The 26,647-nt window shown below is 44.0% G+C and overlaps 1 protein-coding gene across 1 annotated transcript; it reads right to left on the bottom strand.

Annotated features, from left to right (window-relative positions):
• Nucleotides 1-2,632: 2,632 nt before the first annotated feature.
• On the bottom strand, nucleotides 2,633-22,379 carry SCTR (secretin receptor; the record flags this gene model as incomplete). Its single annotated transcript, XM_082285243.1, is given in 17 exon segments — nucleotides 2,633-2,809; nucleotides 3,831-3,872; nucleotides 4,051-4,189; nucleotides 4,283-4,374; nucleotides 7,031-7,100; nucleotides 7,645-7,705; nucleotides 7,795-7,948; nucleotides 8,772-8,904; nucleotides 9,864-9,961; nucleotides 10,256-10,359; nucleotides 14,221-14,331; nucleotides 18,523-18,649; nucleotides 22,155-22,202; nucleotides 22,206-22,253; nucleotides 22,256-22,315; nucleotides 22,317-22,337; nucleotides 22,341-22,379. Coding segments are annotated over 17 exon segments (1,524 nt in total).
• Nucleotides 22,380-26,647: the final 4,268 nt, after the last annotated feature.

Here is a 26,647-nt window from a genome sequence, read left to right as displayed (position 1 = left end):
CACTGCCTGCTTAGGAGATGGGAGAGGTAAGAACCCATTCCCCCGTGGTGGTGTTTGGCAGCAGCTTCCTACACCCAGCGGAGAGCAGGACCAGGTCACAGCATCATAACTCCAGGGGCTGCCCGCTTCTGGCATCTTCCCGAGTGGATGTGCTCTTCCCCAAGAGCTGAGGACTCCAAATTCCAGCTGACATCTAGGAGTTTTTATGGAGCCTCAGCTCTTCATACAAACAAGGCTTGTGCTTGATGCCTGAAGCAAACATGTAATATGGAATCTGGGAATGATTCCTTTTTCTTGGTTATTCCAGGCAAGACAAATAAAACCAAATGTGTAAAAAAATAATTTATGCTAGAACTGGGGGCTTTTAAATATAAAAACCAGAAGCATTTTTTTCTGGGGCATGTGGTATGCCCGTGTACATACAGGTATCACGCTCAGCCTGGGCTCCACCCAATCTTGTGCTGGTCCTAACTATGCACTGCAGGGCTGAGCTCTTACACTGGCTTGCGTGAGAGCCAATAATTGCAACAGATCTAATTAATTGCATGTTATTGTATCTCTGAATCTGTATTTCTTCATTTATGCTGGAAGGAGGCATTTGCATTTAAAACAAACAGCTGCTTTGGCTTGAAGGATGAATGTTTAATTCTCAGGGAACATACAAGTTGTTTCACCCTTCTTGGTCTCTTTCATAGGCTGGAGAGAAAATTAAGGTTATGGTTTTTTGTAAGTATCTCACTTGCTAAGTGCACTGGGACAGAGTGAACCACCAAGGAGTTCAGAGGCTCTGCTTGGCTTGGGTGAGTCAGCAAAAAGTGAGATCTTTCATTCCAACCTTCATGAAGGGGCTTTCACTTCTCCTTTGGTCATGGGACTGATCTACTTCTGTTCTTCTTTCCACTTGTTTTGGCTGACTTTTAAAGGAGAAAGCCAACTTGAAATCTTGCTATTTCTAAAAATATGAGTTTAAAGTAATTCCTTAAAACACTCCTAGTTTACAGCTTTACATCTCATTATTTTTTTCATGGAAAAGAGGTTCAATTGTCCTACTGCTGGGTGACCTGCATGAGCCAACCAGGCAGGGCAGGCTGGAGCAACCACGAAGCTCTCTCTGCTACTGAGTGCCCTTCCTCTCCTGGCTGCCCTCCGTGTGCTGCTGCCTGCAGCACCTGCTGCACCAGGGAGGGTGTGGGGTAACTGTCAGCACTGCCAGAGAAAAAAATTTCTTTTTCCCGAATCTCAGAGTTTCAAACAGAGCTAACAGCACTCAAAAACCTGCTTCAGTACAGTTAATTTAACCTTGAACATATCCTTTTAACTTGTCTGCATGTTTGCCTTCTGATAAAATGGCAGAAGCCTACCATGTAGGCATTTGGTGTGATTAAAAGCTCGTTGGAGCAGTTTTGGCAGAGGGGGCTGAGGACTGCTGCTCAGGCAGCATTTGACATGCCATGCATGTTTTGCCAATGTCTTGTAGGAGGGAGAAGTGATAAACACCATTTGCTTTTGGTTCAATCATCTTTGCCCTTGAAGAAACAAAGCAAAAAATCACCCCAACTAGGGAAATGTGGATACAAAATCAAGTAGGAGATCTGATTTCATTTGTCAGATGAATTATTGTATCCCTTTCCCATTCAAAACAGGGAAATTTGCTTAATTATGTCCTTAAGAGCATAAAGCTGTAGTAGCTCAGATACTTTTCGACAGCGTATTACAGTGCACAGCCTTGCAGATTTCAGTACAGTGAGGGACTGTAAACTCTACTGAGATTTTTGATAACCACTATGGTAGTGTTTTTCACCAGATAGCTTCTACTGTCCAGTTCAATTGAGCTTTAGAGGTCTCAAGAGCTTCCATTAATTCCCTTCAAATACAAACTGGTCAAGTCTCAGAGGTACAGACACAATAGGAATCAGCTATCTTGCTGAAGTTTTTTTGGTCACCCTTGGAATATGCTGTAATAGCTTTTTCACCATTTCAAAATGATACAAATATCCAAATTGGACCACTATTTTTTCCAAGGTATCCACTATTAAAAGAGGCAAAGGCAAAAAGCTGTCTGACGCATTGTCACTGGAGCAATGGATATGCAGTCAGAGAGGAAACTGAAGTTCAGCTATGCTTTATGTTCTCAGTGTCCATCATACATCACCACAACAGAGTCTTTGAACCTTGGTAGATTTTAGGGATTAATTAGTTTCACATTTCAAACCCATGGGCTGTATTGGAGGATGGCATGTAACCTTCATCAGATAAAATTGAATGTCCTCCCAGCTTCTGCAGCAGAAGAAATAGAGAACATCAAAAAACTCAACAGCCTGGCTTAGCCTGGAACACACTGGAGAGCCACATGGAAAATGGAAGGTCACATTTAAGGTAGAACTAGCAGCAGGTGTGGAAAGAAACAGAAATTACTGTGGCCAGAAACTCAAGGAAAAGCATGATTTTTTGGCCCATTTTGCTTTGCGAAATAACCGTGGTGCTGCACAGGATATACACGAACGGATGTGCTCCAAGAACCACTGATCTACAGCCAAGTCCTGCTGTCAGATATGTACAGAAGGCTCCCAGCTCAGTCCATGGGACACAACCATGTGTATCTGAGCATGGAGGTACCCTCAGGTGCACAGTGTTAAAGCACACTTGACCTTTGGAGGGTTTTTCTCCTGTGCTCTGGTGGGCTGGACCTCACCATCTGCATCTCTTGAGTCAAGCCACTTCCTCCGTTACTCACTGAGGTGCTGAGGTGCTGACGCCAGTGTTTGCTTAAATGCCACTGCCTCCATTTTCTCTGAACTTCCAGCTGAACCTAGGTAGAAAGGCCACAAAATACTTAGTTCAGCTAGTTTATGTTGGAGCCCTGCACTGCAGAGAGTAGTATAACAGGAAAATGAGAGTGGGTTACCTTTGCCAAGGTTTGGGTTTGCTTATTTATTTAACCCCCTGTTTAAGGGGTTAAGGTAAGGCCTATTTCTTGACACTTCTGGTGATACTGTTGTTCAGCCACACAATTTGCTATTTAACTGCAGGTGAAACTGTTCAAGGAATCTAGTTGGCCTTATGAAGTGTTTGGTTTAAAATTTTCCAGAATCTTAAGTTTAGATATAAAACCAGGACATTTTGGCACTCTAAGGTAAAAAAAAACCAAACAGATTTTCTTTTTAAAACCACTTTTTCTGAACCCAGTTGAAAGATCAGTCAGGGTATTTCAAAACCCTCTGTCATTTCAAAGTGACTTTTTCTCCTTAGGCACTGGTTTGGTTTTTTTTTCCCCTTCCAATTAGCTCTAGATCTTCCAGGTTGGTGTAATGTTTCCCCTCACCTCTACCAGCAGCAGCATTTGAGAGTGCAAGTTCTACCCCAGAAGCCTGGGAGTTGTCATGCAACTACAAAGGAAACAGTCTCTCTACCAAAAGCTTTACCTTACAAGAGTCCTAATAAACTTGGACTGGGTATAGCTTTTGATAAATTCCCTCCTAAGGATTGAGTAAATAAAATGGCCATGGATGGGATGACAGATAATGGTACCATACGTCAGAACCAGTCGGCTGTCAGTGTGACTGTGTGAGGGATGGTGCTCCCACCCTCAGTTCCCAGACAGTAATAATGTTATCTGATTTATGAAAGGGTTGCAGTAGTTGAGAGGTGAAGTTTGCATCTGGCATACAATTACCTAGGCTTGCCAGGTCTAGGAGGAATTTCATGAGTGATGTTAGGTAGCTGGGAAGAAAACCCTCAGATAAAACATGTAATTCATGGGGGAATGTATCCCACTGATTAATGAGGCATGCTTCAGCAATAAAAAAGAATGTTATATACACCAAACTCACCTCACCATTAAGGAAACAATAAAGTACAGCCACAACAAAGCCCTGAAAGATAAAAGAACCATGGTCACAGAACTGTAGTTTCAGCTTTTGAATGGGGATGAGGCATCTCAAGGGAAATCAGACAGCTTGGCTTTGCCATTGGAAGCTCTAGTCTGTTGCAGAGTTATATGTTCTACCTCCTTTTCTTACTTTAAAGAAGTAATAGCTTGTCAAATATTACCTGGAATGATCCAAGAGCCAATTCAAAAAACAGCTGAATTTCCATTGTGCCGCTGCTTGCATCCTCAGGGAAAAAAGCAAAGATGATGTAGTGGACCCCAAAGAGAGGGATGAGGAGGAGTGTTGACTTTGCAAGTCTCCTGAGAATGAAAACAGAGGGAAAAGCTGGTGTAGAAGGAGCAAGAAATGCTCAGGTGGCCTTGCATGTCTTAGAAGAGGTGTAAGGGACATACTTGTATTGGTTGAAATCACTGCTCCGTTTTTCAGGGGAGCTGAGCTTCCTCATCAGGATTCTTAAAATGTTGACAAAGAGAATGAAATTAATCTGAAAAAAAACCCCAAAGTAAGAATGCAAAAGCAACCCACCAAACAACAAACCCAGTATCCACTTGTATAACTGCCACGTATCAGCAGAGCCAGTTTGGGGATTTGATTACAGGGCTTGGGTCTGGCCTGCCTGTGTCCATGTTCCCATCCTAGTCTTTGTTCCTGCTTCTCCAGCCTGCTTGGCCACCCGGGGCTTGGATGCAGGCTGCTTTCCCTGCTGGTTTGCTGCAGCTTTAGTTATGGAGATGGTCAGGCCGTATTATCCAGGCAAATCACCAAAGGACAGGGAGACCAGGAGCATCGGTTTGGCCCCTTGTGGTTGTGGGGTTCTGGCAGCCTCTGCACAGTCTGGCCCCACTTTGGATGCCAGCAAAGGGCAGCACTGGAGCTATCACTTGCTAACTGGGACTGCAAGTGCTGTGTACTCTCTGCCGGAAACACTCAGTGTGGTTTAGGATCACGAGGCAAATTATTTAAAAATGGGGAGAGGATAGAGTCGACACTGGAGTTCTTCCTTTCGCATTTCCCCCCTCTTGAAGGGTGGATATCAGGTAAAAATGCTGATCTGCTCAGTTTGGGTGCAGATGAGGCAACAGCTGTTTCTGCGCGTTTGACCCTCAGGCAAAGAGTGGGAGTTGCAGGGAGGCAGAGCCGCCTGAGCGTGTCTGTGTGTCTGTCCCGCGGCCAGTGCCCTGCACCCCGTGGGGAGCGACCTCGGGCTGCTCTGCCCTTGGCTTGCACAGCCGGCACATCTGCACCCCTTTTGCAACACCCTGCACCGCGGCAGGCCCTTAACCCTTCCCTGTGCCGGGAAACACCACTGCAGAGGTGCATCCTCTTCATGGTGGGTCGTCCGTGCCTGTGGGCATTGGAGCAGGGCTCTGGGGTGGTGGGTTTTCCTAAAAGAACCGGGTCTACTGGAGATGGGACAGACCCAGGAAGTCCCTGAGTTCTTTAAAGCTGCTGGATGGAAAGGGAGCAACTGTGGCTGCTGAGGGAGTCCGGAGAGGGCTGGAAGTTTGGGAAAGCTGGGGAGGGACGAGGAAAGGAGTAGAGCTGGGAGGAGCTAGAGGTGGAGAGCATGAAGGAAAGAAATATTTCATGAGTGGGGGGGAGCAAAGGAGGTTCAGGTCGGGGTATTCTGGGTTTTTAACCCATTAGGCCAGGGACGAGCCGTGTAGACTGAGCAGGACTTTTCACTGATAAAAACCACCGGGGAAGGGGGAGCGGTGCGATTCCTGCCGGGAGGCATTGCCCGCGGGCAGCGCAGGAATGAGCGTGAGCCTGGGAGCACAAAGGTGTTTATCGGCGCTGATTTTCTGCCCTTTGAACTGCTGGGGGCTGTGAGGAATACAAATATTAGATCTGGGTTCTTAAGATCTGACTGTTTGGTTAAGGGCTTGAGTAAAGCCTCTTTTGGGTAAAACCTGCAGAGTCAGGCAGCCGGCTTCTGCCTTCAGTGGCTAAACCAGGCAGGATCAGCATTCTGAGGACACTTGGAAGGCGATAGCGGGTGGGGACCGCCAAAAGATAAACTAAGATTGTGCTTTCTGTCTTGCAGAATGCCTGGGTCTTGTTGGCTCTTAAATATTGCTGAGTGGCTCCTAGCATGAGGGTTGTTTCATAAAGAAAAATAAGTGCCACGGCCTGGTTAAGTTGATCCCAAATCACTTGTGCTGTCTGGTGCTTGTCTTGTGGGGATGCAGGACTGCTCACTGGTCAGTGGGAGCAGAACTTTAACCCACCATCTCAGCTGCCTGGGTTTCTGAGAGTGTGCAGAAGTTGCAGTTTGTGTTTTGCAAACATAACGGTTCTTACTGGAAACGTGAAAACCTCAACCAGCTCTTGGGGTCTCACTTGGAGTGTCAGCAGGTTACTTGAGAGTAACCAGCAGTTCATGTTTCTGGGCTAGGGTTTTAGACAGGTCATTGCAGCATGGTCTGACCCAGAGCATGTTCATCGAGCAGAACAACTATCCCAAGCAGCAGGTCCAGCCCCCTGGTACCTAAGGCTCTGAAGGAGAGTATCAGCAAATGCTCAAAACACAGGTGCTGAGTATTATATCCACCGAACTGCTCTTGTCATCACTGCTGCCTTGCACTGGGTGGGCTCACACTGAGTTTCAACGCCTGTGCCTTAATTCACTGAGCAGTGCCTCAGTGCTGCCCACTAATACATGGTGCATGCAGCCTGTGAGCTGTTTTCATTCCTGAAAACAAAAGCCAGTGGTCATGTAAGGCAAGTTGGTTTTGGCTTTGCTGAGAGAGGCACTGACCGGCAGACACAAAAGTAATTGTACTGAAATGTACAGCCACTCTTTTCTCCTCCGGAGATTTCCTTGAAACAGTCCAAAACAAGCTTCCACAAACCAGCCAAGTTCATATGAAATCAACAGGATGTGGAAACCTGATCTTCAGGCTCTTGCTTCTTGGGAGGACATTCTAGCTTTCCTTGTGAACTTAGCTTTGGGGCATTAGTTACTAAGTCCTGCTGAGCAGAAGTTGCTTAAGCAGTAACTCATGGATCACACCAGTTCAGACACATGTCTAAGATCAGTTCATTAACACACTTCTAAAGCATGTTGAGTAGATGAGCTCTGACTTCACAGTGTTTGAAAATACAGTTTGAATCTGCTTGTCCCAGAAAAGACTTACAAAAATAGACACAACTATGGGGCCTCTAATGATCCACCAGGTATTGGCATCAGTGTTAATGTCCCAACACCTGTAAAAATAGAAGAGAAGGTGCAGTCAGTTATCAAAACATTGGTATCTTTTCAAACAGGTTTAGTCTGTTTTGTACCTTAGATAGGCCCCTATTCCCTTCTCTACAAAACTAATTTACTGTTCTTACTTAGTGGTACAACATGTCTGATGGAAAGCTGCCCACCTGCACTGGACAGAAATATGTCCTTCCCTTAAAGTATAAACACTGTTCAAAATTTTGAAAGGGAGAAGAGAAGGAAACAAAGTTTCACTATTCAGAAAGTTAAATACAGATACTGAAAACACTGTGGTCTGAATTCATACCTGAAAGCTACCTCCTACCCTTGAAAATGCTGAAATGGAATTGGAAGCTTCTTCTCATGTTGCTCAGCTGTACCTCTACTCACACCCACACTAGGTGGGTGCAGGCTCCCACCACAGCAGGGTGTTGATTGATTTATCTCCTCCCAGCAATTAGAAATGAGCAGGATGCCATAGAACAGCCTGCACAGGGGCTGCATGCTTCCCCTGGCATGCCAGCTTCCCCCTTCCATACCACTCACCCAATATTTTCATGGAGCTGCCTAGCAGTCGCCCATGCAGCCACAAACACTGTTGGGGCACCTGCAATTGGAAAAACCAGTTACTGCTTCATGAGTTCATCCCAGAGGCAGAAAAAACCCAGTTATTCTTGCTGAAGGGAGAACCAGTACCCCATCCGAGGGCGATGAACCACCAGAGGTACTTCCTTTCCGAGAAGAAAGAAATCACCAGGAGAGTGTGGAGGTACAGTCCCTCCACGAGGAGCCAGCTGTAGTTAGACATGATGCAATACTGAAAGAAGACCATGGTGAGCTTACAGCCAGCCTGAGGAAAGAGAGGGTAATTAGCTCCTGCCTGGGTTTGTGCCTACCTTCTACCAGAAAGAGCAAGCTGTAAATTAATCTTGGCAAATAGAGATTTTATAGCAATTAGGGGACTAAATGGGTGTCCTTGAGACAGGGGCTCACATGACAAGAAAGCAGAGCTGGCGCTCCTAAATGCATTAATCAACTGCCTCACTAGAAGAACTGAATGTGTCATGGACACATGGATTCAGGTTACTGTCTCAGGGGAATTTCACTATTACTACCTTCTTAGTACCAGTAACACTAATATCACCTTAGAGAAGCAGATGAATGTATTGTCAATCTTTTTTCCCCAAGAAAATCAGTTGATAAAGACAACCTAAAATGTTCTCAAAGTATTATTTTTCTGCAACAGGAATCCAGCAAAACCAGTGGGGTAAAACAAAACAAAACAAACCTATTTTTGTTACTCTCCCTAATTCTTGTATTTTAGTTTAAAGCATTGACCATCATCTGCAGTGTTGCTCACCCCTCCTCAGCCCCAAATTTTCAAAATATTTTGCTGCCAATAAAAAGAAAAAGGCAAAAACCTTTCAAAATTTGAGAGGTCCCAGACTCTCTGAGTGCAAGCCCTTATCTTACTATCAGGTCTCACACTGCAGTGTACATCAGCAATATTTATTGTGTTCTCAGAGAAGGGGCAGAAGCATATCTCTCTTCTCCCATAACCCTTCATGATGAATATAAAGCTGGAAGGGAGAGTTCCTTCCCTGCACACTAGATCCTGCTAGGATCCTGCTGGGAAACTGAGGGGTGGAGCAAGCTGGCAGGCAGAGGGTTACCGTGTATGCCCCACAGTAATTTGTGTCTTCAGAGGAAAACAAAACAGCATCCTTGATGAAGTTGGACGAGGCTCGCAAAATGAACGATGTGAAGAGATGCATGTGGATGTAGTTCCTTGTGCAGCGAAGTCTTCTGCAAAAAAATGAGAGAGAGATCCAGTGAAGTGACATTCTTTACCAATGTAAGGAGCCTGTGGCTGTAAACAGCAGGTTTCAATCCTTAGTAGTGTTAAACTGACAAATGAAGAACAGTGTTGTTCTGTCTGTGAAAGGAAGGCTAAGGCATCTCCCAGGAGGGATATCCTAGAGAAGACCTTAAAAAGCTACAGTCACATCTGCTCCACTCAGGTACTAAAACAAGCTGAATGTTGCCAGGAAAATTGTGATTTCATGCCAATATGCTTGTTCTGGCATCCCTCCCTCCTTTCCAGAGTAACATGAACCCAAGGTGTTTATTCACACCTGGATGAATTTATTTATTCTGCCAGCACAGTGCACTTGTGCCTGCAGGGTTTTCTGTATTAAATCTCCACATAATCCGTGTCCAGAGGCCATGCAGCCTGAATATAAATTTGCAAAGTAGTTTGGTTTCCTTTTGCCCAGAGGAGCCGCCCTGACACTTACTGTAAGGGAAATTAATTTCACTGAATAAGCAGCACAGTACAAATTCCAGGTTACAGGGATGAGTGAAGATAAGCTGAATGTCACATTGCTAATAGAAACACCTTTCCAGAAGTCAGTGCAGTGGCACTTAGAACAAAGTTTTAGCCACAGTCTCAAGTGGGGAAAAGAGCAGCAGAGGGAAAGACACTCTGCCTAAGGGACACTGAAATCATGGGAAGACCTCATCAGGGAGTTGGTGCAAATGCCATTTGCAACATGCATCCAGCTACAATTTGAAAAGGAGAGCACAACATAATGAGCAGTCCTGACATTTTCTGGGAGACAGAGATAAATTTTGTCACTGATTTCTGTGAAGGTTTTCGGAAATACTTCAATTTTTAATTTCCCCTGAAATAAATAGAAGGATTTGTGTCAGGTGAGATGACCAGAAGTCCTGCCCAAACACAAACCAGAGATACTTCTCCTCACCTAAAGGAGGCAAGGACCACTAAGGCTATCATCAGCGTCACAAGGGAGGTGCAGTATCCGATGGTGTACATGGTCTTCAGGGTCATGAAATAGGAACGCTGCAGGGGAACATATAATCACATCTTTACCTTGTCTGTCTGGTAGAGATCAGCCCACACCAATAAAAAGATCTCTCCTTGTATTTAATGAATAAATTTTCTTGTAAAATCAGCTACTGAAATTTCAGCCTGAGCAACCACTTCCAATCATTTGCAGGAAGCATTCACGCTTAAAACCACCAATAGCAGTAGCCCCACCTGAGTTAAATCACAACATCAACCAGCCTCTCCTTAACACATTTCTCCCCAGCACCCCAGAGCAGCAGATCTGTGGTTATGGGCACTTAGACTCACTCTGGCCTCGTTGGTTGTGTCATTGACATTGTAGCCACAAGCAATGTCAGGTCTTGGGTATGGGTCTGACCAGCCCTCGCTTGTACAGTTTCGGTACACAAAACCTGTGTGGTAACAATAAAAAAGACAGAATGGGGTATGATCATTTCCAGTTGTATTTTTGTTGTTCTCAGGGTTCAATCACCATGTAGGGTTGCTCCAGGAGCCAGGAGAGTATGTTCCCCCAGGCAGTGCACTCTGCATAGCTGGAGGTGAAATGCAGCTGAGCTAATTCTGTTGATACTTGCCCAGTGTACTTGTGTGGGTCATAACATTGTTTGCCCACTCAGGGATGACTGTGATGGATGTGTTTTTATTAATTGCAACATAAATAATACTGTTCAGTACATCTGGTGTTTCTTGGCCACTATTCCAAGATCAGCAAACACACGACTTGTTCAATCACAGATTCAAACTTCATGCAAACCTGATACTCTGCTGAATGCTCCCACCTCCTTACTGTGGTTTGTCATGCTCCAAATAGAACACAAAACTGTAGATGGCCACAGATTTTCAGTAATATTTAAATGAAAACTACAAGTCGTTTCCCTGCACTGCACATTCTTTTGCCCAATTGATTTCCTTGCTTACTTGCAAATTAAATGTTAGGAGGAAATTTCCCATTTAAGCTCAGTTTCTTGAAAGCTGAGTACTTGAGTCCAACTGTGTCCCTTGTGGCTGTCTTCAGAGAAAAGTAGGTATTTGCAGAATTCAACTCATTTTTTGGACTGGTATCTGCAAAGGGCAGTTTGTCTGACCTTCTTCTGCTGGGATGTCTGACTTTTAAACTCCTAAAGCTGAGTGAGATGAATGCCCAGCAAGTTGCACGTGGCTGAATAGGATAGTTTTGAACTCGTCCATATTAATGTTTGGCACTAAAGTGGAAGTGGGAAGTCCTGCCCTACACCACTTACAATGTGTCTGGAAGAAAGTGGCCCTAGCAGGCATGTGCTGAAGGGAAACTTTTACAAAGAAGTAAAACCACTGCCCACTGTCCTAATCTCATTGATCTGTCCAGTAAGAATCATACTTTAGAAACCTGAAGTGAAATCCTGGCTTTGTTGCAGTGATGGCAATGCTAGCAGGTACTTAAAGGGGACATGAAATCAGCAGTCCTTCTTAGTACAAGCCTTGCCAGAGGGCTCCATAAAATTCAGGGTTTTTTCCCACATATTTAGCCATGAGGACTTCAGGTTGTCTGGCTCTTGCAAAACATCCCTGCAGTGTTGAGGGAACTGAGGGAGATGCATATGCAGCAATGTTTGGCAATGGTTTATCCTCTCTGGAGCCCTGCTGGAATTGTCAGGACAGAGTCAGGGCTCCTGCTACCTCTGGGCTAATGCTGATGACCTGACAACATGTCTGCACTTGAGTTGAACTCACCTCTGTAAACCTGCAAGGCACAGCAAACATGCTGAGAACTCTGAGTGGGAAGAGATCTGGGTGTGTCCTTATCAGACTATTATTCTGATGCTTTTTTGAACATCCTGTTCCAGTTTAGCATCTTTGAAAGGGCCAGGCTTGCTTTCTAAGCCAGGTTTTCTATGCCTTGCTGCAGTGCAGCAACAACAGGAAAGAAACAGCTCTCCAAACAGTTCTCCCCAGCCTGCCTTGGCACCCACCAAGGGGGTGGTGTGGTGGCAGATTCTCTACTTCAGTGTCAACTACTAAGACACCCTTACTTAACTTGGAGCAAAGCACTGTACTTGTAAACATGCCTGTGACTGTTTTGTGCCCGAGGCTGTCAAAGCAGATCAGACAAGAAGAGGTGAAGTTCTGTGTTGGTGTGCACATGCTATTGCATTATATGCAAAGCACAGGGGATTATGCCAGGCACATCATATGGACATGAGGAAAATTTTAGCAATGCTCCTTGGTTATGGGTGACACACACCACTGGGGAAACTGCAGCATGCCCCACTCAGAGCAGACTGGGGGTCTGCAGTCTGTCTAAGGATTGTGCTTGGTGTTTAATCATAGTTTGGAGGCTTTTGGAGTTGCCTAGGCAAGAAGGAACTCTGGCTAAAGGGATGGCTGTGGAACTGGGACCATGTGATGTGGCCTTTGCCTCTGAATCTTCACAATAGTCACACCTTTCTTCATATCTTGCCCGAGACACCATGGTCAATTCTGCTACTTGGTTCCAGATGATTTTGTTTCTTTGGTCTGCTATGTAGAAAGGGACCAGGCAGTCTGGGCAGCAAATGCAAATCTAGATGTCAGCACAGAGATCAGGGTTTGGGCAGAGTTCAGAGCCATCCGCATGGCTTAACATATGGGCCTTTGGCATTTGTGGCTGCCCATCTGCTTTGTAAGTGGTGAGGAGAGAAAACCTTTGCTTTTCTTTTGAGGCAAGCAGATCTTTGTTTTGCTTTTTCAAAATTGTTTCAAACAGGGCAATGACTGTAGCAGTAAATAAAGTCAGGAGTCAAAAGCCAACCCCAGTATTAAATCAAAGAAAAATGTGGCCATGAGAATGAGGTTAAACTATTGCTGATTTTGACCCAAAATTCCAGATGCAGAGACTGAAATAAGATGCTAGTGGTGATGGACCAGGTCTTGGGGTTCTGTTTTGAACACTGTAATGCTGATTATTGTTTATCAGCTTCTCGATAAGAAGGGCAACTAAAGTTTAAGCTCTTGGACTATCTCCAAGATAAGGCAGTGAACATTTGAGATGTAATTATGACCTTTGAATGTACAAATTCCTGCCTCCTCCCCGGTGAGAAGGCCAGAGGCAGGGAACAATTCCCTCTAGTGGCTGTACCAGCAGGAATTTCAGTTACTGCATTTAAGGGCCGGGATCACTATGCTAAAGATGTGGACGCCAGACAGCGATCTATGCCTTTGTGTAGTTTATCCTTTACTCTAAACCAGATTAAAGGGCTCAAAGGGCAGATAATGTTCGTGTGTACAGAAAGTAGCACGGTTTTTATTTTAATCTGAGTGGCTTATGTCTGATTTCATTTAGAGAGCACTAAGTGCTTCTCCTCTGAGTTATGTAATCTTTATTAGACAATCTAATACTTTGTCTCCTGTTCCTCCCTTCATAAAATCAATCTGTCTGCTTTTCTGTAAGCACTGGACCTCATTAATCTGCGTCCTATAACTGAAGAATGCAAAAGCCTCTTCTCATTTGAATCATTAACTCCCTAAAGAGAAATGTAAACACATTTCTAAGGCATTACTGAAAAGCAGAAATGAACAGAAAGCAGGCTTACTTAATAGTTCATGATTACTGTCACCTACTGGGAGTAAATTTCACTTCATTTCTAGCTTAGATATCTGAGAAAAAGGACAAAAAGCATTGCTTGAGCTCGCCTCTGAATGAATTGTTTTGTGAGCCATGAAACCTGAATTTCCATGAGTTTGTGCCACTTGTGTGGATCCTGTCACAGCCAAGAGAGAAATCTCCAGGGCAGATTTCCTCTTAATGAAGGCAAAAAAGGGGATCTTTTCTGCCTGCCAAGCTGGATGTTTGCCAAAACTTGTGTGAACCTAATGCTCTGTGAAGTTTTGTCCCCATCAAGCTCATCTGGGACCAGCCACTGGCTCTAGGAGTTATTAAAAGGGGAAAGACACAAATAAACACAGAACCTGAGTGGAGAAAACTCTTTTCCTTAAGAAACTATGCTAAAAACCTGCATTTCAGGATAGCATTTACTTCCTGCACTTTTTCCCAACTGGCTAGAAAAAATAAACACTAAAAAGATCTTGCTACTTTAATTCCAGGCTTTTTCATGTTTAGCTTAGTGCTGGAAACTTAGAGCTGCTAAGTAGCTTTCATTCTTTAAAAGAAGGAGGGAAAAAAATTAATTTCAAATTCAGACCTGAGAGTGGGGTCTTTGTAAATAAAAAATAAAGTGTTTAAAAATAAGTGTTTAATAAAAAGCACCTGGGCAAGAAAAACATCATTTTAGCATTACCTTTTTTCCCAGTCAGCATCTGGAAGAATTCAGGGCAGTGAGCATTGACAATCTGTCCCACAGTGGATGAAGGCCAGCAACTCATGTTATCCCACATTCCAGCACATCTGCCTGGGGGGGCAACAAGGAAATACCATACAGCATCTCCCAGTGAAATAACACCTTCCAACTTCTTCCAACAATGAAACACTGGGAGACACCTCCAAGCAGCACAACACCATGCAACATCTCCCACCAAGGCAGCTACAGGAACAAAGATGCTCAGTGCTCTGAAAAACAAGCTGGATGAGACAGAGCAAGTCCTATTGAGACCTGGATAGGACAGAGGAAGTCCTGATTGCTTCAAACCAGCCCCAGCAAGCTCCCAGACCTGTCCCAGTCTGGTCATTGACCCCGCTGGTCTCTACTAGACACACAAATAGCAATTGGAGTCATTCTGAACATCACATCAGGCCTTTGCTATGTATCTTTTCGCTGGTAACTACTGAATGGCCCTGGAAAGATAAAAGAAAACAGATGGGAATTTTTTACCTTACTTTCAGTGTTTCTAAAGCTTCCACTTTGAGTCATCCTAATGTTTTCCTTACATAATATTTTTGTAAACAGGAAAAAATGCAACTAGATGACCCTGCTTGAGCAGGGAGGTTGGACCATATGACCCACTGGTCCCTTCCAGCCTCACCCATTCTGCAATTCTGTGACTAGGAGTCTAAACAGCTTCACAATGATACTTAAACCACAGATCACTTAAATCACAGAATATTCTGAGTTGCAAGAGATCCACAAGGAGAGTACAAATCTTAAGTGAATGGCCCGTTTGGGGATCACACCCACGACCTAGGCATTATTAGCACCATGCTCTAACCAGCTGAGCTAATCTCATCATACCAGGGAACAGTATCGATGTCTTCCTTTTATCACCATAAATACTCCTCTCTTTCACTATGCCTAGGCTGTGCTGAAGTGAAGAATGCCAACAAACAACTCACTGAATGTGGCTGCCCAGACTTACCCCACTTCCCTCAGTTATGTGCAAGGGCTGCTTATTTTAAGGATGGGCTTGTTGTGGTCCCCTCTCACAGTCAGGGTGAGAGGGAGGCTTTTCCAGCTGCACCTTCAGCTTGACGCTGTTGCCTTCTGGCAAGGCTAGTAGAGATGCCTCAGGGAGCCAATCTGGTGGTCAGTGGAGCACAGTATGATGGTGATCTCTACTTAGGCATCTTGCTTAGGTGCTGGAGGCTGGCATGGATTAATTCTGGCCTGAGGTGCAGAGTGTTATTGGAGAATACCTACATTTGATGCTCTTTGTACCACAGACAAATTGCAATCCTACCCTTACTTATTTTGCTCTTCTACAGATACAGGTTGAAATCATTCAGGTTCATTCCCTTTTGCCTCCACTCACTGGTCAATGGTTTTAGTACATCCTTCTTTGTGGTTTCTGCAACATAACAGGGGAAAAAAAGGCCACTGGGGCATGTCAGGACTGCCCTGTGCCTGCTGTACCCAGACGTGTGCTGTCTGCCCTGCACACTCCCTGAAAGCTGAGGGGAGGAAGTGCTGACCGAGCAATCTCCTCAAACACTTCATGCTTTATAAGGCCAACCACCATTAGCCTGACAAAAATATTTACATTTCTAGAAATGTATTGATTTCCTCCTGCGCAACAGTCCTAGTGCCTGAAAATACAGAGCTGTTCACAGCCAGGGCAGCACCTCAGCCCTGGTGTCCTCCCTGTGCCAATGTTTATAAGACTTGCTAAGGATTTACTTCAAAGCAAAAGTTTAAAGGCAAGCAAAACTTCACCTTGGGTGACATTTATGACTTAATGCGCTGCATTGTTTGGGTTATCGAACCTTTATGCCAACACCACGGGCATAAAACCCCCAAATCAGACTCAGTGCACAGAAAAACCTGGCAAAATTATGATGTTGGGTGGTTTCCATCCAGGAAGAGAAAACAAAAACCAGCTGAGCTATTCCTCCTGCAGGTGGGCTTCTTGCCACTCCTCATGGATGAAAGCTGGTGCCTCCCACCCCCAGTTAGATAAAGAGCCTCGGGGTGGAGACAAAGGACAGCAACACTTCCCTCACACAGCCCTGTGCTCTTTGGGCTCAAGTAGCAAACAGCATTCTCCCAGCAGCAATACATGGTGTCATCATGATCAGAGGTTCCAGGTCTCCAGTAGCTTCCCTGCCCTGCTCCTTGCTCCCAAGAAAATTTTCTTGTCTTCACTCATGCACAAAAAAGACCATAACCATGACTTGGGTTACGTTAATATTACACTGCTCCCTTTCCCAAATGAATGTTATCACAAGGGCAGAGTCCTTTTTTCCTTACCCTGCAGGAGGATAAGAAACATTCACTGCTCAGGTACTTTGTGCCTGATTCTCCAGAAATGAATTCCTTTATTTGTGCCATCTTCACAGAGATGTGAGCACTGCGGCAGAGACGGCATGGTGGGAGCTTGTCCCCTGCTTTGTCGTTTTCCCTGCCCGTGCCAGTCAAAGCTTCTGGGGCAGGTGCAGGAAGGATGGGGTATGGAAGGTTCCCCACACCCTCCAAAGCCACCTTTCTTCCTCCCTGCATGACCCACCAAGGATAAGCACTAAATTCCTCAGCTTTGTTTCTCTCTTCTTCAAACTGAAATCCCTGTATAGGATTTTCTCCACATGGACTTCAGGGATGCAGATACCTTAAAAGCTGGAGGTATTTTCAGGTGTGTTATTTCCCAGAATAGAAGCATTACTCCCTAATTTACCAAGGTAACAAATCCCTCTTAGAGCTTGGTAGAATTTTAGGTAGAATTATCCCATTTAAAAATTCCAATAACAAAAGGCCTTGGGGAAATTTTAAGATGTGGATCCAGTTTAAAATTGGATTAAATCTCTGCTGAGAAGCTACTATTTGACTGAGATAAAACAAGACTGTCTGTACAATGGTACTGCTTGCTAATGCTAGAGTGGGTCCACACCTGCACAGTCCTGCGGAGTTCTACTTGTCTGCATCTGTGGAGCTCTGGTGCAAAGCAAATACAGAGCTGAACGTTAGAGCCATATCACAGGATCTAAGCAGAAAAATAAATAGGTTTCCTCTTTGCTGAAGTAAACAAGCAATACTGATTTATTCATATCATCAAACTTCTTATACGCAATGAGACAGGTCTGTCTTGTGGAGTATCTGGAAGTCTGCCATAAGGTATCCTGTCACTGCTACGTGGCTGTAATGTCCTGAAGCTGTGCTCACACCCATCAGTCTGCAAGGGACAGGGATAAAACAGTGACAGAGAAAAATGCTAGGCATCCTAAAAACAAGGCAATAGATCTTGTCTCTGAGTTCTGCCCTTGGGCCAGGTCATAGTGAGACTGTTCTGTGTCTCCCACACTCTGTTAGAGAGGAAGGCTTTGAACCTAAGAAAACACCTTAGCTCTGCATGGTAGCCTGTCTGTGGCCCAGATAGCCTGCACACAGCACGTCTCATGGGAGCTCCTTCCTTTCTCATGCAGGTGAGGACTTTGCCCATGTCACAGTTCACAAAAGCCACCCAGAATCAGTTCAGTCTGCGAGGTGCTGTGAGTGACACAACCCCATCCTTAGTGGCGATGGCTGGTCACACACCAAAAATAGTCACATATGTTGCCTACACCCAGTGCTCTCTCTGAGATACTGACCCGGCAGCTGCCTGGGGGAACTAACACACAGTTCAGAGGCAAGGTTTAATAATCTCTTGCACATGACCCCAGTTGCTCAGCTGTGAAAGCAAAGCTGTCTACATGATGAGGACTCAGTACCACAACTTTCCCAGGCCAAAAGACTCCTTTATATGATGATAAATCCTCACTGAATTTCAAGAACTCTGTTAGGTGACAGTAACTTAGAGCAAGGAGGAAGTAATGAGGACTTTGAAGCCACATGATTTAAATGTTGGCTGCTGGTCTTCATTGATTTTTAAGGCAAATAGAGTTAAGTAAATTTACACTTGCTAGGGTGACTTTTTAAATTATCCTTGTCCACAAAGAGATTATTGCAATTTGCAATACTTTGTTGCTGGTGTGTTCCCTAGTTGTGAGGACTGCAGTCAAGCAACTGGGTTAGAAGGCTCCCACAACTCTTCCTGTCACAGTAAGGTCAAATCCCACTCTCAAAACCTTGTAACAGATCTTACCTGTTTTTCTGCTCCTAAAGGAGAGATAGTATACTAAGTGCATGCCTCTTATGGGAAGGGATGTAGGGGTATCTGAGTTTGAGGCACCCAGTTCATGTGAGAGCAGCTTTTGTCATGTGCATTTGTTCAGCCTTTACCTGAGCTCAGGAGCAGATCATTTTCAGTTGTTCTGTTCCTTGCCTCCAGGGAAAGAGTCTCCAAACACTTTTCTTCCTCCCTTTTCAGGACACTCAGGAGGTCACAGACAGGTGGAACAGCTTTGATCTACAAATTTTAAAAGCAGTGGAATCATTTTTCCTCTCAAAACTTACAAAATCTCGACAGAATTTACCCTTTTTATGCTCACATTCCCCATGCAAATCTATCACTTGTCTGTGGGCAATATTTCCTTTAAATACAGACAATTTTCCCAATTAAATCTGCATTTTTATAGTAGCAGCAGGCAAGCACAGACTGAGTTTATGTCCTCTCCCTTTTGCTGACATTACTGACATTGAGAAAAATGTGTTATTCTGCTAAATTAAGTACATGAGCAGGATGCTCTTCTAAAAGACTGCAGAAACATCCAGGACACTGCTGGAGTCTCCTAGAGTAACAGAGAATTAATCACTCACCCATGGCAGTGTTAAACCATACACCTGGCAGGTCATTTTCCTGGGCACAAGTGATCTAAATACACCTACTGGTTGCAGACCACCCAAGCCTGTTTCACTGCTACCATCTGGTAGCTGCAGGAGCCCACCTGAAAGCAAAATCTCACCCAGATTTTTGTGAGAACCTAGATGGTAATTTGTCCTAAGGTTATTTTCTCATCTTCCCATCCTCCTTTCTCATAAAACCATGTGGAAATGTTAGTGTTCACTCAATCCTGATGTAGCAATTAAATGTATGTTTATGTTTTATGCAGCTGGACCAAAGTGAGTGAAAATACCAAACAGCTACAGACCATTAAAATGACAGATATTGAAAATCATTGCAGAATTATTTGCAGAACAAGGTCTTAACAGTTACACCATTCAGAAAAAAAGTATTTTTATCCTTTCTGTTATTTTACCAGTGTCTATTCTTTTTGACACAAGAAACCTGAATTTAAGTGGACGCTCATTATAATGAACTAGAAAATTTCTCTCTCATGGATAAACCCAAAATCTCTATAAATTCTCACTATGGAACTTTTATGTACATTTATATAAAAATGCATATGTATGTATACACATAATTAGGAGATTAAAAGCCAATCATCAGGATCTATTAGTTGAAAAGTATCAGATAGAATTTGTTTATGTTCTTTGTTCAAGAAAGTTAACCTAGCAGCATCACATTACTGCTCAACCTAATAAATCCTGTAGCATTGTTGATCACTTTCAGATTAGATTAGGGAGAAAGAACAATCCCTGAAAACCTTGTAATGAGAACTATTCCTTTTCTACAATTAAATTTTAGCATACCAGACATTAAAGACCATATTCCCACTATTTTGGCTGGAAATTTTTTGAGTATTCTATTTCTGAACAAAGTTTGACGTTTTCAGCAGTGTATCATCTAATTGGTCTGGTGTGTTTAACTTCATTCGATTTCTCCCTTGTCTTTGTGTGTCATGAAATAAATAAACTAGAAACCACCTGGTTTTGCACAATGTAATGAATTTTCTGGAATCACACATTCCAAGACCTTGTATGAAAGAAACTGTCTTCTGATGCCAGGATTTGAATGCTGAGCATTTGAAGTGGCCAACATAACCAGTCTGGTTTGTGTGCAGGTTGTTAGGATGATACTGAACATATGTAAAAATAAATGCAAGGAATCATGTTAACAATGATCTCAGGAATAGGGGAACACTTCATCTTAAATAAGCCTCTGTATTGTGTGGGCACTGTTTTCTTTTAAGAAATGTGGGTCCTAAGAAAGTTTTTGGTTTAGAAAGATTTAAATTCTGTGTTATTTCTTTATGGCTAGAATGAGGCCACATGCTTTTAGCACACCCAGTTGTGAAGACCACCCTGATGATCTGATACAGCATTACTTTCTTACATTAAATGTATTGTTCAAGCAGGATTACAACATAGGTAGTGCCTTACAATTACTGTTTTACCCCACAAAGTGATGTTCACCCTATATTTCTAATCAGCTGGATACCACTTCCTGGTAATAGATATGCAGCTAACAGGATTTTAATCCCTGTTTCATTTTAAAGCAGAGAGCTTCCAGGTGCTGGTTTAAAGACCTTGTTTTCCACAAACAAGTCCCTGAGCCAGTCTTTGCCAGCGCTGGCAATCTGATGGGGCAGGCTGGGTGCGAGCACGTGGATGTTTGCGGAGTGATGCGAAGTCTGCTTCCCATGCCACGGCCAGATAACCCCACTCTGCTACCAGCTGTGCTCAGTCTCACTCGTGTTTACCATCCACAAGTGGGAGCAAACAGCCTGTCCCGCTGCTTGAGAACGAGCAGGGAAAGGGGCTCCTCTACGTGCGGTTTCTATGTCTCTTCCTAAACAGTTCCCTGAAACAGTTTTGATCTCCTTAATGCTTCACCAGCTACTAAAAGAATAATTAACTCTATCCCAACTGAAACCAGGACAGAGAGCAAGACATCCTCATATTTTGTTTAAAGATACCAAACCCATTCCAGAGATAGCTGTGATAAATAGATCTCCAGAACGGGCAAAAAGCTGCAGTTTGTAATATTGATAGGAACAGCCAACACAGTTTTTAAAGTGTGAAATGAATGGATATAAACACTTCAAATTCACAGAATTCACAGCCATTTAATTTTAAAATAACTGGGTTTAGTTTAATGATAGGATTTAAAAAACAAAAGATGCCTGGCAAAATCAAAATAGGTATTTTGAAAGACTAGAAAAAGAACCAATAGAAGGAGGTGCTCTTGGGGATACCCTGAGCAATGACATCTATTTACAGAGTCCTTTCTTTAGGTAGTACTAAGAATAAGAAACTAAAATTACAAGAAAACCATCACAGTCACTATTTCTATTGCAGAAGATGATTAAAAGGCAAAAGGTTTGAAGATTGCATTCACTCTGCAATTAAAAAGTCTAGGCAGAGCTCAGGTTTTCTCATAGTTGGAACCAAATCCCCTGCTAGGACAAATAAATTGATTTTTCCATTAGTTGCAATGAAACAGTGATTTGATCATTTCCTAACTTCTCACACCCAAGCTGGACATATTTCACCCCTTGTTTTATATGCATTCAAAATCTGCATAACCTGAGCAGCACCTGGAGATCACAGCCCAGGTTCCACTCTCCTTTCCGACTGATCCAATGCCTGGAGCTCAGCAGTGACAATCTGCCACATAAATCTCAGCAAAGTGATAAAACTTAAAAAAAAAAGAAAACAAACTTTGTGGTTTAAACATTGCTGCAGGTTCCTTCAATCTGAGTCCAGGGAGGCAATGCTAGACATGGGCATTGCTCCTTAAGGGATTAAGGTGGTGTAAATCAGTAAAGCTTCTCTGAACGGTGTCAAATCTTTTCTCCTTCATCACAGAACCTGCTGTGTTTGTCAAAGTGGATTAGTAACACTGCTGTCTTTATAAAGGTGGGGAAACTGAGGCATCCAGCATCTAGTCACCTGGCCACTGTCAACTAGTGCAGCAAGCAGCAGAAGCGAGGATAAAATTTAAAAATCCCAGGTTCTACATAGATTTTTTTAAACAGAGACACCACAACTTAATGGAATAAAGGTGTGCAGAATTACTCAGGTAACATGTGATTCCATGCAAATGGGAATAAGTAGATCTGAGCACCTACCGGGACAGCTGAAATCCAGAAGATTACCCAGATGGTCCACATAGTGAATCACAGTCTGTTTTCTTCATCCCTCATGCATCGGAGGTCACCCGGCTGTTTGTATGCTCTCCAGCGTGGCTCCTAGCTCTTTTCACTTCATCCTTTCCCCTCCTTGCTTTTTTTCCTTCCCAGCTTCGACCATCCTTAGCCAATGTTTGTCTCCAGCTGCTGAGCTCTAGAGAGCATCAACAGTGACAGGACGCCCCCCTCCCGTCCACCCTGCAAGCTCTCCTCCTCCTCCTCCTCTGCAGAAGTGCCCTGTCCCAAGAATTACAGCACTTCTCTTGAGCATGTTCCTACTGTTGTCTGCCTCCCTTCCTGGCTATTATTCACTGTTATCGACGGGTGTCGCTGGGGAATGATCATTCCTCATGCTCCCACAATAAGGGACCAAGCAGGACTCCCCTGTAAGATGTCAGCCCCACAATGGCAGGGGCAATCAATCAAGGGGAAGTACAGCCCGGAATAAGTGCTCTGCTGAGAAGCCGAGTTGGAGGAATGTGATTCAGGCTGCCTGCATTGCTTCTGCTCTCGACATCTCTGCACATGCTTCCCACAGGGAGCACATATCCCTGAGAAATCAGGAAGCTGGCAGACCGTGCTGCAGGTGAGCCAGCTGCCTGCATGTCCCACCAAGCCCAGGTGAGCACAGCTGCCAGAGCCAAAGACAACTTCGAGTCTGGGATAAACAGGGGATCTGCTCTTCCCTCCCCTTCCAAAGAGGACTCCAAATACTCCCTAGACTTCATCCTCTTATCCAGTATCTGAAGAAACAGCCAGTCTGCATTTCATCCCACTGCTATAAGCTGCAAGGTATCATTGCATTTGGATCCCATTGGTACCTCGTTGTTGGGATATAGATTCCAGACATCCGGGGTTCCCCAAAGATGGTTCCTTGGCACTCCCCTCGCCTATCAGCAGAGCATGCTTTGTTATTCCCAGTTTTGTTTCTGTGGCAAAACTATTGTAAAGGGGCTGTGTGCTTACCTGGCTGTGAGCTCCCAGCTGCCAAGGCAGGCACTCCAAACCCTTGCTTGTCACATTCACTTGTAGCATAATACTGAATATGGCTTCAAAAAAGAGCCAAAGTTTGCATTGTGTACCAGTGCTCTTTCTCAGAGCACGACAGTCCTCAGCTTGTCTCAAAACATCTTTTACCACCTCTTCCAATTTACCACCACCAGACAGGTCAAATTTAATGAAGGGGTGCCCAGAACACAGATGTGCTCCAGGTTTACCAGTAAAGTCAATGACTAGAAAAAATATGGCTAATTGCCTGTGCACTGAAAATCTAGCCATTGGATTAAACAAGTCATGCGCCGAGCAGCACAATGAAGGAATTTGGGTTTCCTAGCAAGTGCTGCCCTTTTTATGCCCACTCTGACTCCAGCTCCTCTCTATATGTGCTCACAAAGATCGCTGAGTTGCAATGCTCCCTGTTTCCCTACACACCACCCTCATCTCTCCCCACAGTCCCAGAGCAGCAGTCAGGCAAGCAGCAGCATTTGCTAAACCCCACACTAGCTCTGTCCTGCTCATCCACCACATTCACACAGCATCCTTTCCCCCCAAAATGGCAAATGCTTCAATCTTCCTTGCCCTAGTCCACACTAAAATTGTAGTGACTTTCATTTCTTGAAGACATGTGTTTTCCCACAGAGTTTGGTTGAAAATATCAAAGGGTTGAACAAACTGTTGAAAGGGGGTCTGAGAGGCAGCCAGACAATGTCACTGTAGTAGTCTGAAGAAACCACACTGACAATGCTGCATCATCTCAGTAGGGTGCCAAGTCCTTCTCTCTCTTCCTTTGGCTGAAGGAATATTTTATTATTCCATTCATATTGCAGCATCTTTGCCTGAAACCCAGCACTCTTTCTTGTATTTATGTAATGGAGAGAGCTTTGCTTCTGAATGTACTTTGGAGTGTGGGGCTTTTTCCAAAATAGGCCTAGGAGTTTGGAGAGTGAATGCTGGATTTAAGCACCAATGGTGTGAATGAACATTTTGTGACCTTCCCATTTTATTCATGGTCAGGCTGAGCATTTGAAAGAAGATGGATGCAAAATAAAACCTGGGAAATTCTTACCTGTGCAAACCATCGCTTAACCTGCAGCAGATGTCAGCGCAGTGGGACAGACAGTGAGAGCTGGGAAACCTAACAGCAGCAGCAGACTACAGAGAATTATTGTCAAGAATTCACAGAGCCCCAAATTAGAATTTTGTTTAATTAAACAATGTCTGTGTGCATTTGCTTTTATACCTACTAAGTATACCCCTTGTAAATTTGTCACAGCTGGAATTTCTTTCAAGTCCCATGTCTAAACCAGGAAAGAAGCATCTGAATTTGTTCACACAATTTTGAAGGACTTTTCACTTTAACTTTAGGAGTAAATAAAAGAAATTACTTTGCTTTGTACTACTCTGACTGTAGGATTGTTTACTTATCAAACACTAACCAACTTTGATTGTAAGTATTTATTTATTAATACTTAAAAATTCCATTAGTGCTGGAAATAACTAATTTTTCTCCTTCCTTTGCTAAATAATTAAATTGTTTGCAATGCCTCTACTACAGCTTGACAATCAGGCCACACATTTTTCATCTGATGTCTAGAATATAGAGATGAAACTGAGGCAAGAATCACTTATTTAAATCCTGGTTAACAATCTTTATTTATATCAGGCTTCCCAAGGAAATATGAAGGTTTGTTGGCTGATAATCCCCTCTTTTCACCTACATTTTCTACTCATTTGCTGCTTTCCAGGAAACTTTACAAAGTGCTTCTCCAGACATGCATCATGTTTAAACCCTCTGATGCAGAAGCAGACATGGTTTTTGGTTTACACTCAACTATCATTGTCCAAACAGACTGATGTACATGTTAATTGGGAGGAGAAATAGGTTCTATTTTACCTCTATGTTAGAAAAACTGAAAGTGAACAATTTTATTCTACAAATATGTTAGGAAGAAAAACATTCTGGGAATATTTCTGGCTTTCTATATTAAGCCTATATTTAAGACATCATGTCAAGGTTGTAGGCATAATTTTTCCTAACCAAGAGCAATTACATCTTACTAAGTATGGGAACTATGTCCTGGAATCTGAATTTTATGATCTGAAGCTTTTCTTCCTTATTTTTTTATCCAAAATGAATGCTGCACTACTTTTGGACACATTTTACCTCTGTGTTAGAAAAACTGAAAGTGAATCATTTTATTCTTGGTCCAGATCGCCTGTCTGAAAGGAAAAAAAAAAAAAAAAAGAAAAAAAAAAGGAAGAAAATTTTGCCTCCCCTTCTCCCTTGTACCCATTTAGGTTAAAAAGCCCTCATAATTTATGGGTGGTATGAAAAATACACTGAAGAAAGGTTTTCAGGATTACTTTCCAAGGGATGGCTCTTTAATGCTGAAAGCGAGAACATATAGGAAGCGGGGGGGGTTTTGAAAAAAAGGTTCTTTGAAAAAAGAAGGTTTTGAGGTTTTTTTAAAACTGTAATAAAACATTCAAAATATGTTTTAAACCAAGTTTTTAAAGGGAAAGAAGTGCCTGTTCTCTGTCTGCGACCACAGTGGGAATCCTGAAAACGACGCTTACTAGGGGGGAGGAAAAAAAAAAAAAAACAAAAAAAAAAAACAAAAAAACAAAACAAAACAAAACAAAACAAAAAAAAAAGAGAGAGAGACGTTGTTTTTCCTGTTTTTTGTACTTTCGCCATGAGAGGAGCTGGAGTGCCGCTGCCAGGATCCCGCCCAGCCGCGACTGGTGCGGCCCAGCGCGGCTGCCTCGTTGCCGAGCGACCGCCGCGGGGCCGCCGTGAGGGCCGGGCCGGGCCGGGCCGGGCCGCGGGGCTCCGGGAGCGCTGGGAGGGAGAACCGTGCTCTGCCGGGGCTCCGGGAGCGCTGGGAGGGAGAACCGTGCTCTGCCGGGGCTCCGGGAGCGCTGGGAGGGAGAACCGTGCTCTGCCGGGGCTCCGGGAGCGCTGAGAGGGGGAACCGGGCTTTGCCGGGGCTCCGGGAGGGCTGGGCGGCTGTGGCAGCAGGAGGTACGTGCTGTGTGTACAGCGATGCCTTTTCCAGCCTCACGCAGTTGTAATGGCTTTGCACCGCATCCTTTGGTGGGGTGAGGAGTGCGAGGAGCTCCGAGGCACGAGAAGGGATTAGAAAGCCTGAGCGCTGACAAGGAGAAGGGCGATAACCTGGTCTGAGGGCGTTTGGGGTGAGTTTTGCCATGGGCTCTCAGGATTTCACAGCTCTGTTGGCTTCACACACACACGCACACACAAAAAGTCGATAGACACAGCTGTCCTGGAAAATTTAAGAATATCAGGTATTCAGACATTCCAGGACCTTAAGGATTTGTTCTGTATTAGCCCTTTGAGCAACACACAGTGTTATTGAAGTTGGTGAGCCGTGATGGCATCATCACTGTAAATTATGGAAAAAGTTACACCA

The sequence above is a fragment of the Coloeus monedula genome (assembly GCF_965178545.1).
Source record: "Coloeus monedula genome assembly, chromosome: 7".
NCBI lineage: Eukaryota > Metazoa > Chordata > Aves > Passeriformes > Corvidae > Coloeus > Coloeus monedula.
This window is presented reverse-complemented; position numbering and strand designations above follow the sequence as displayed.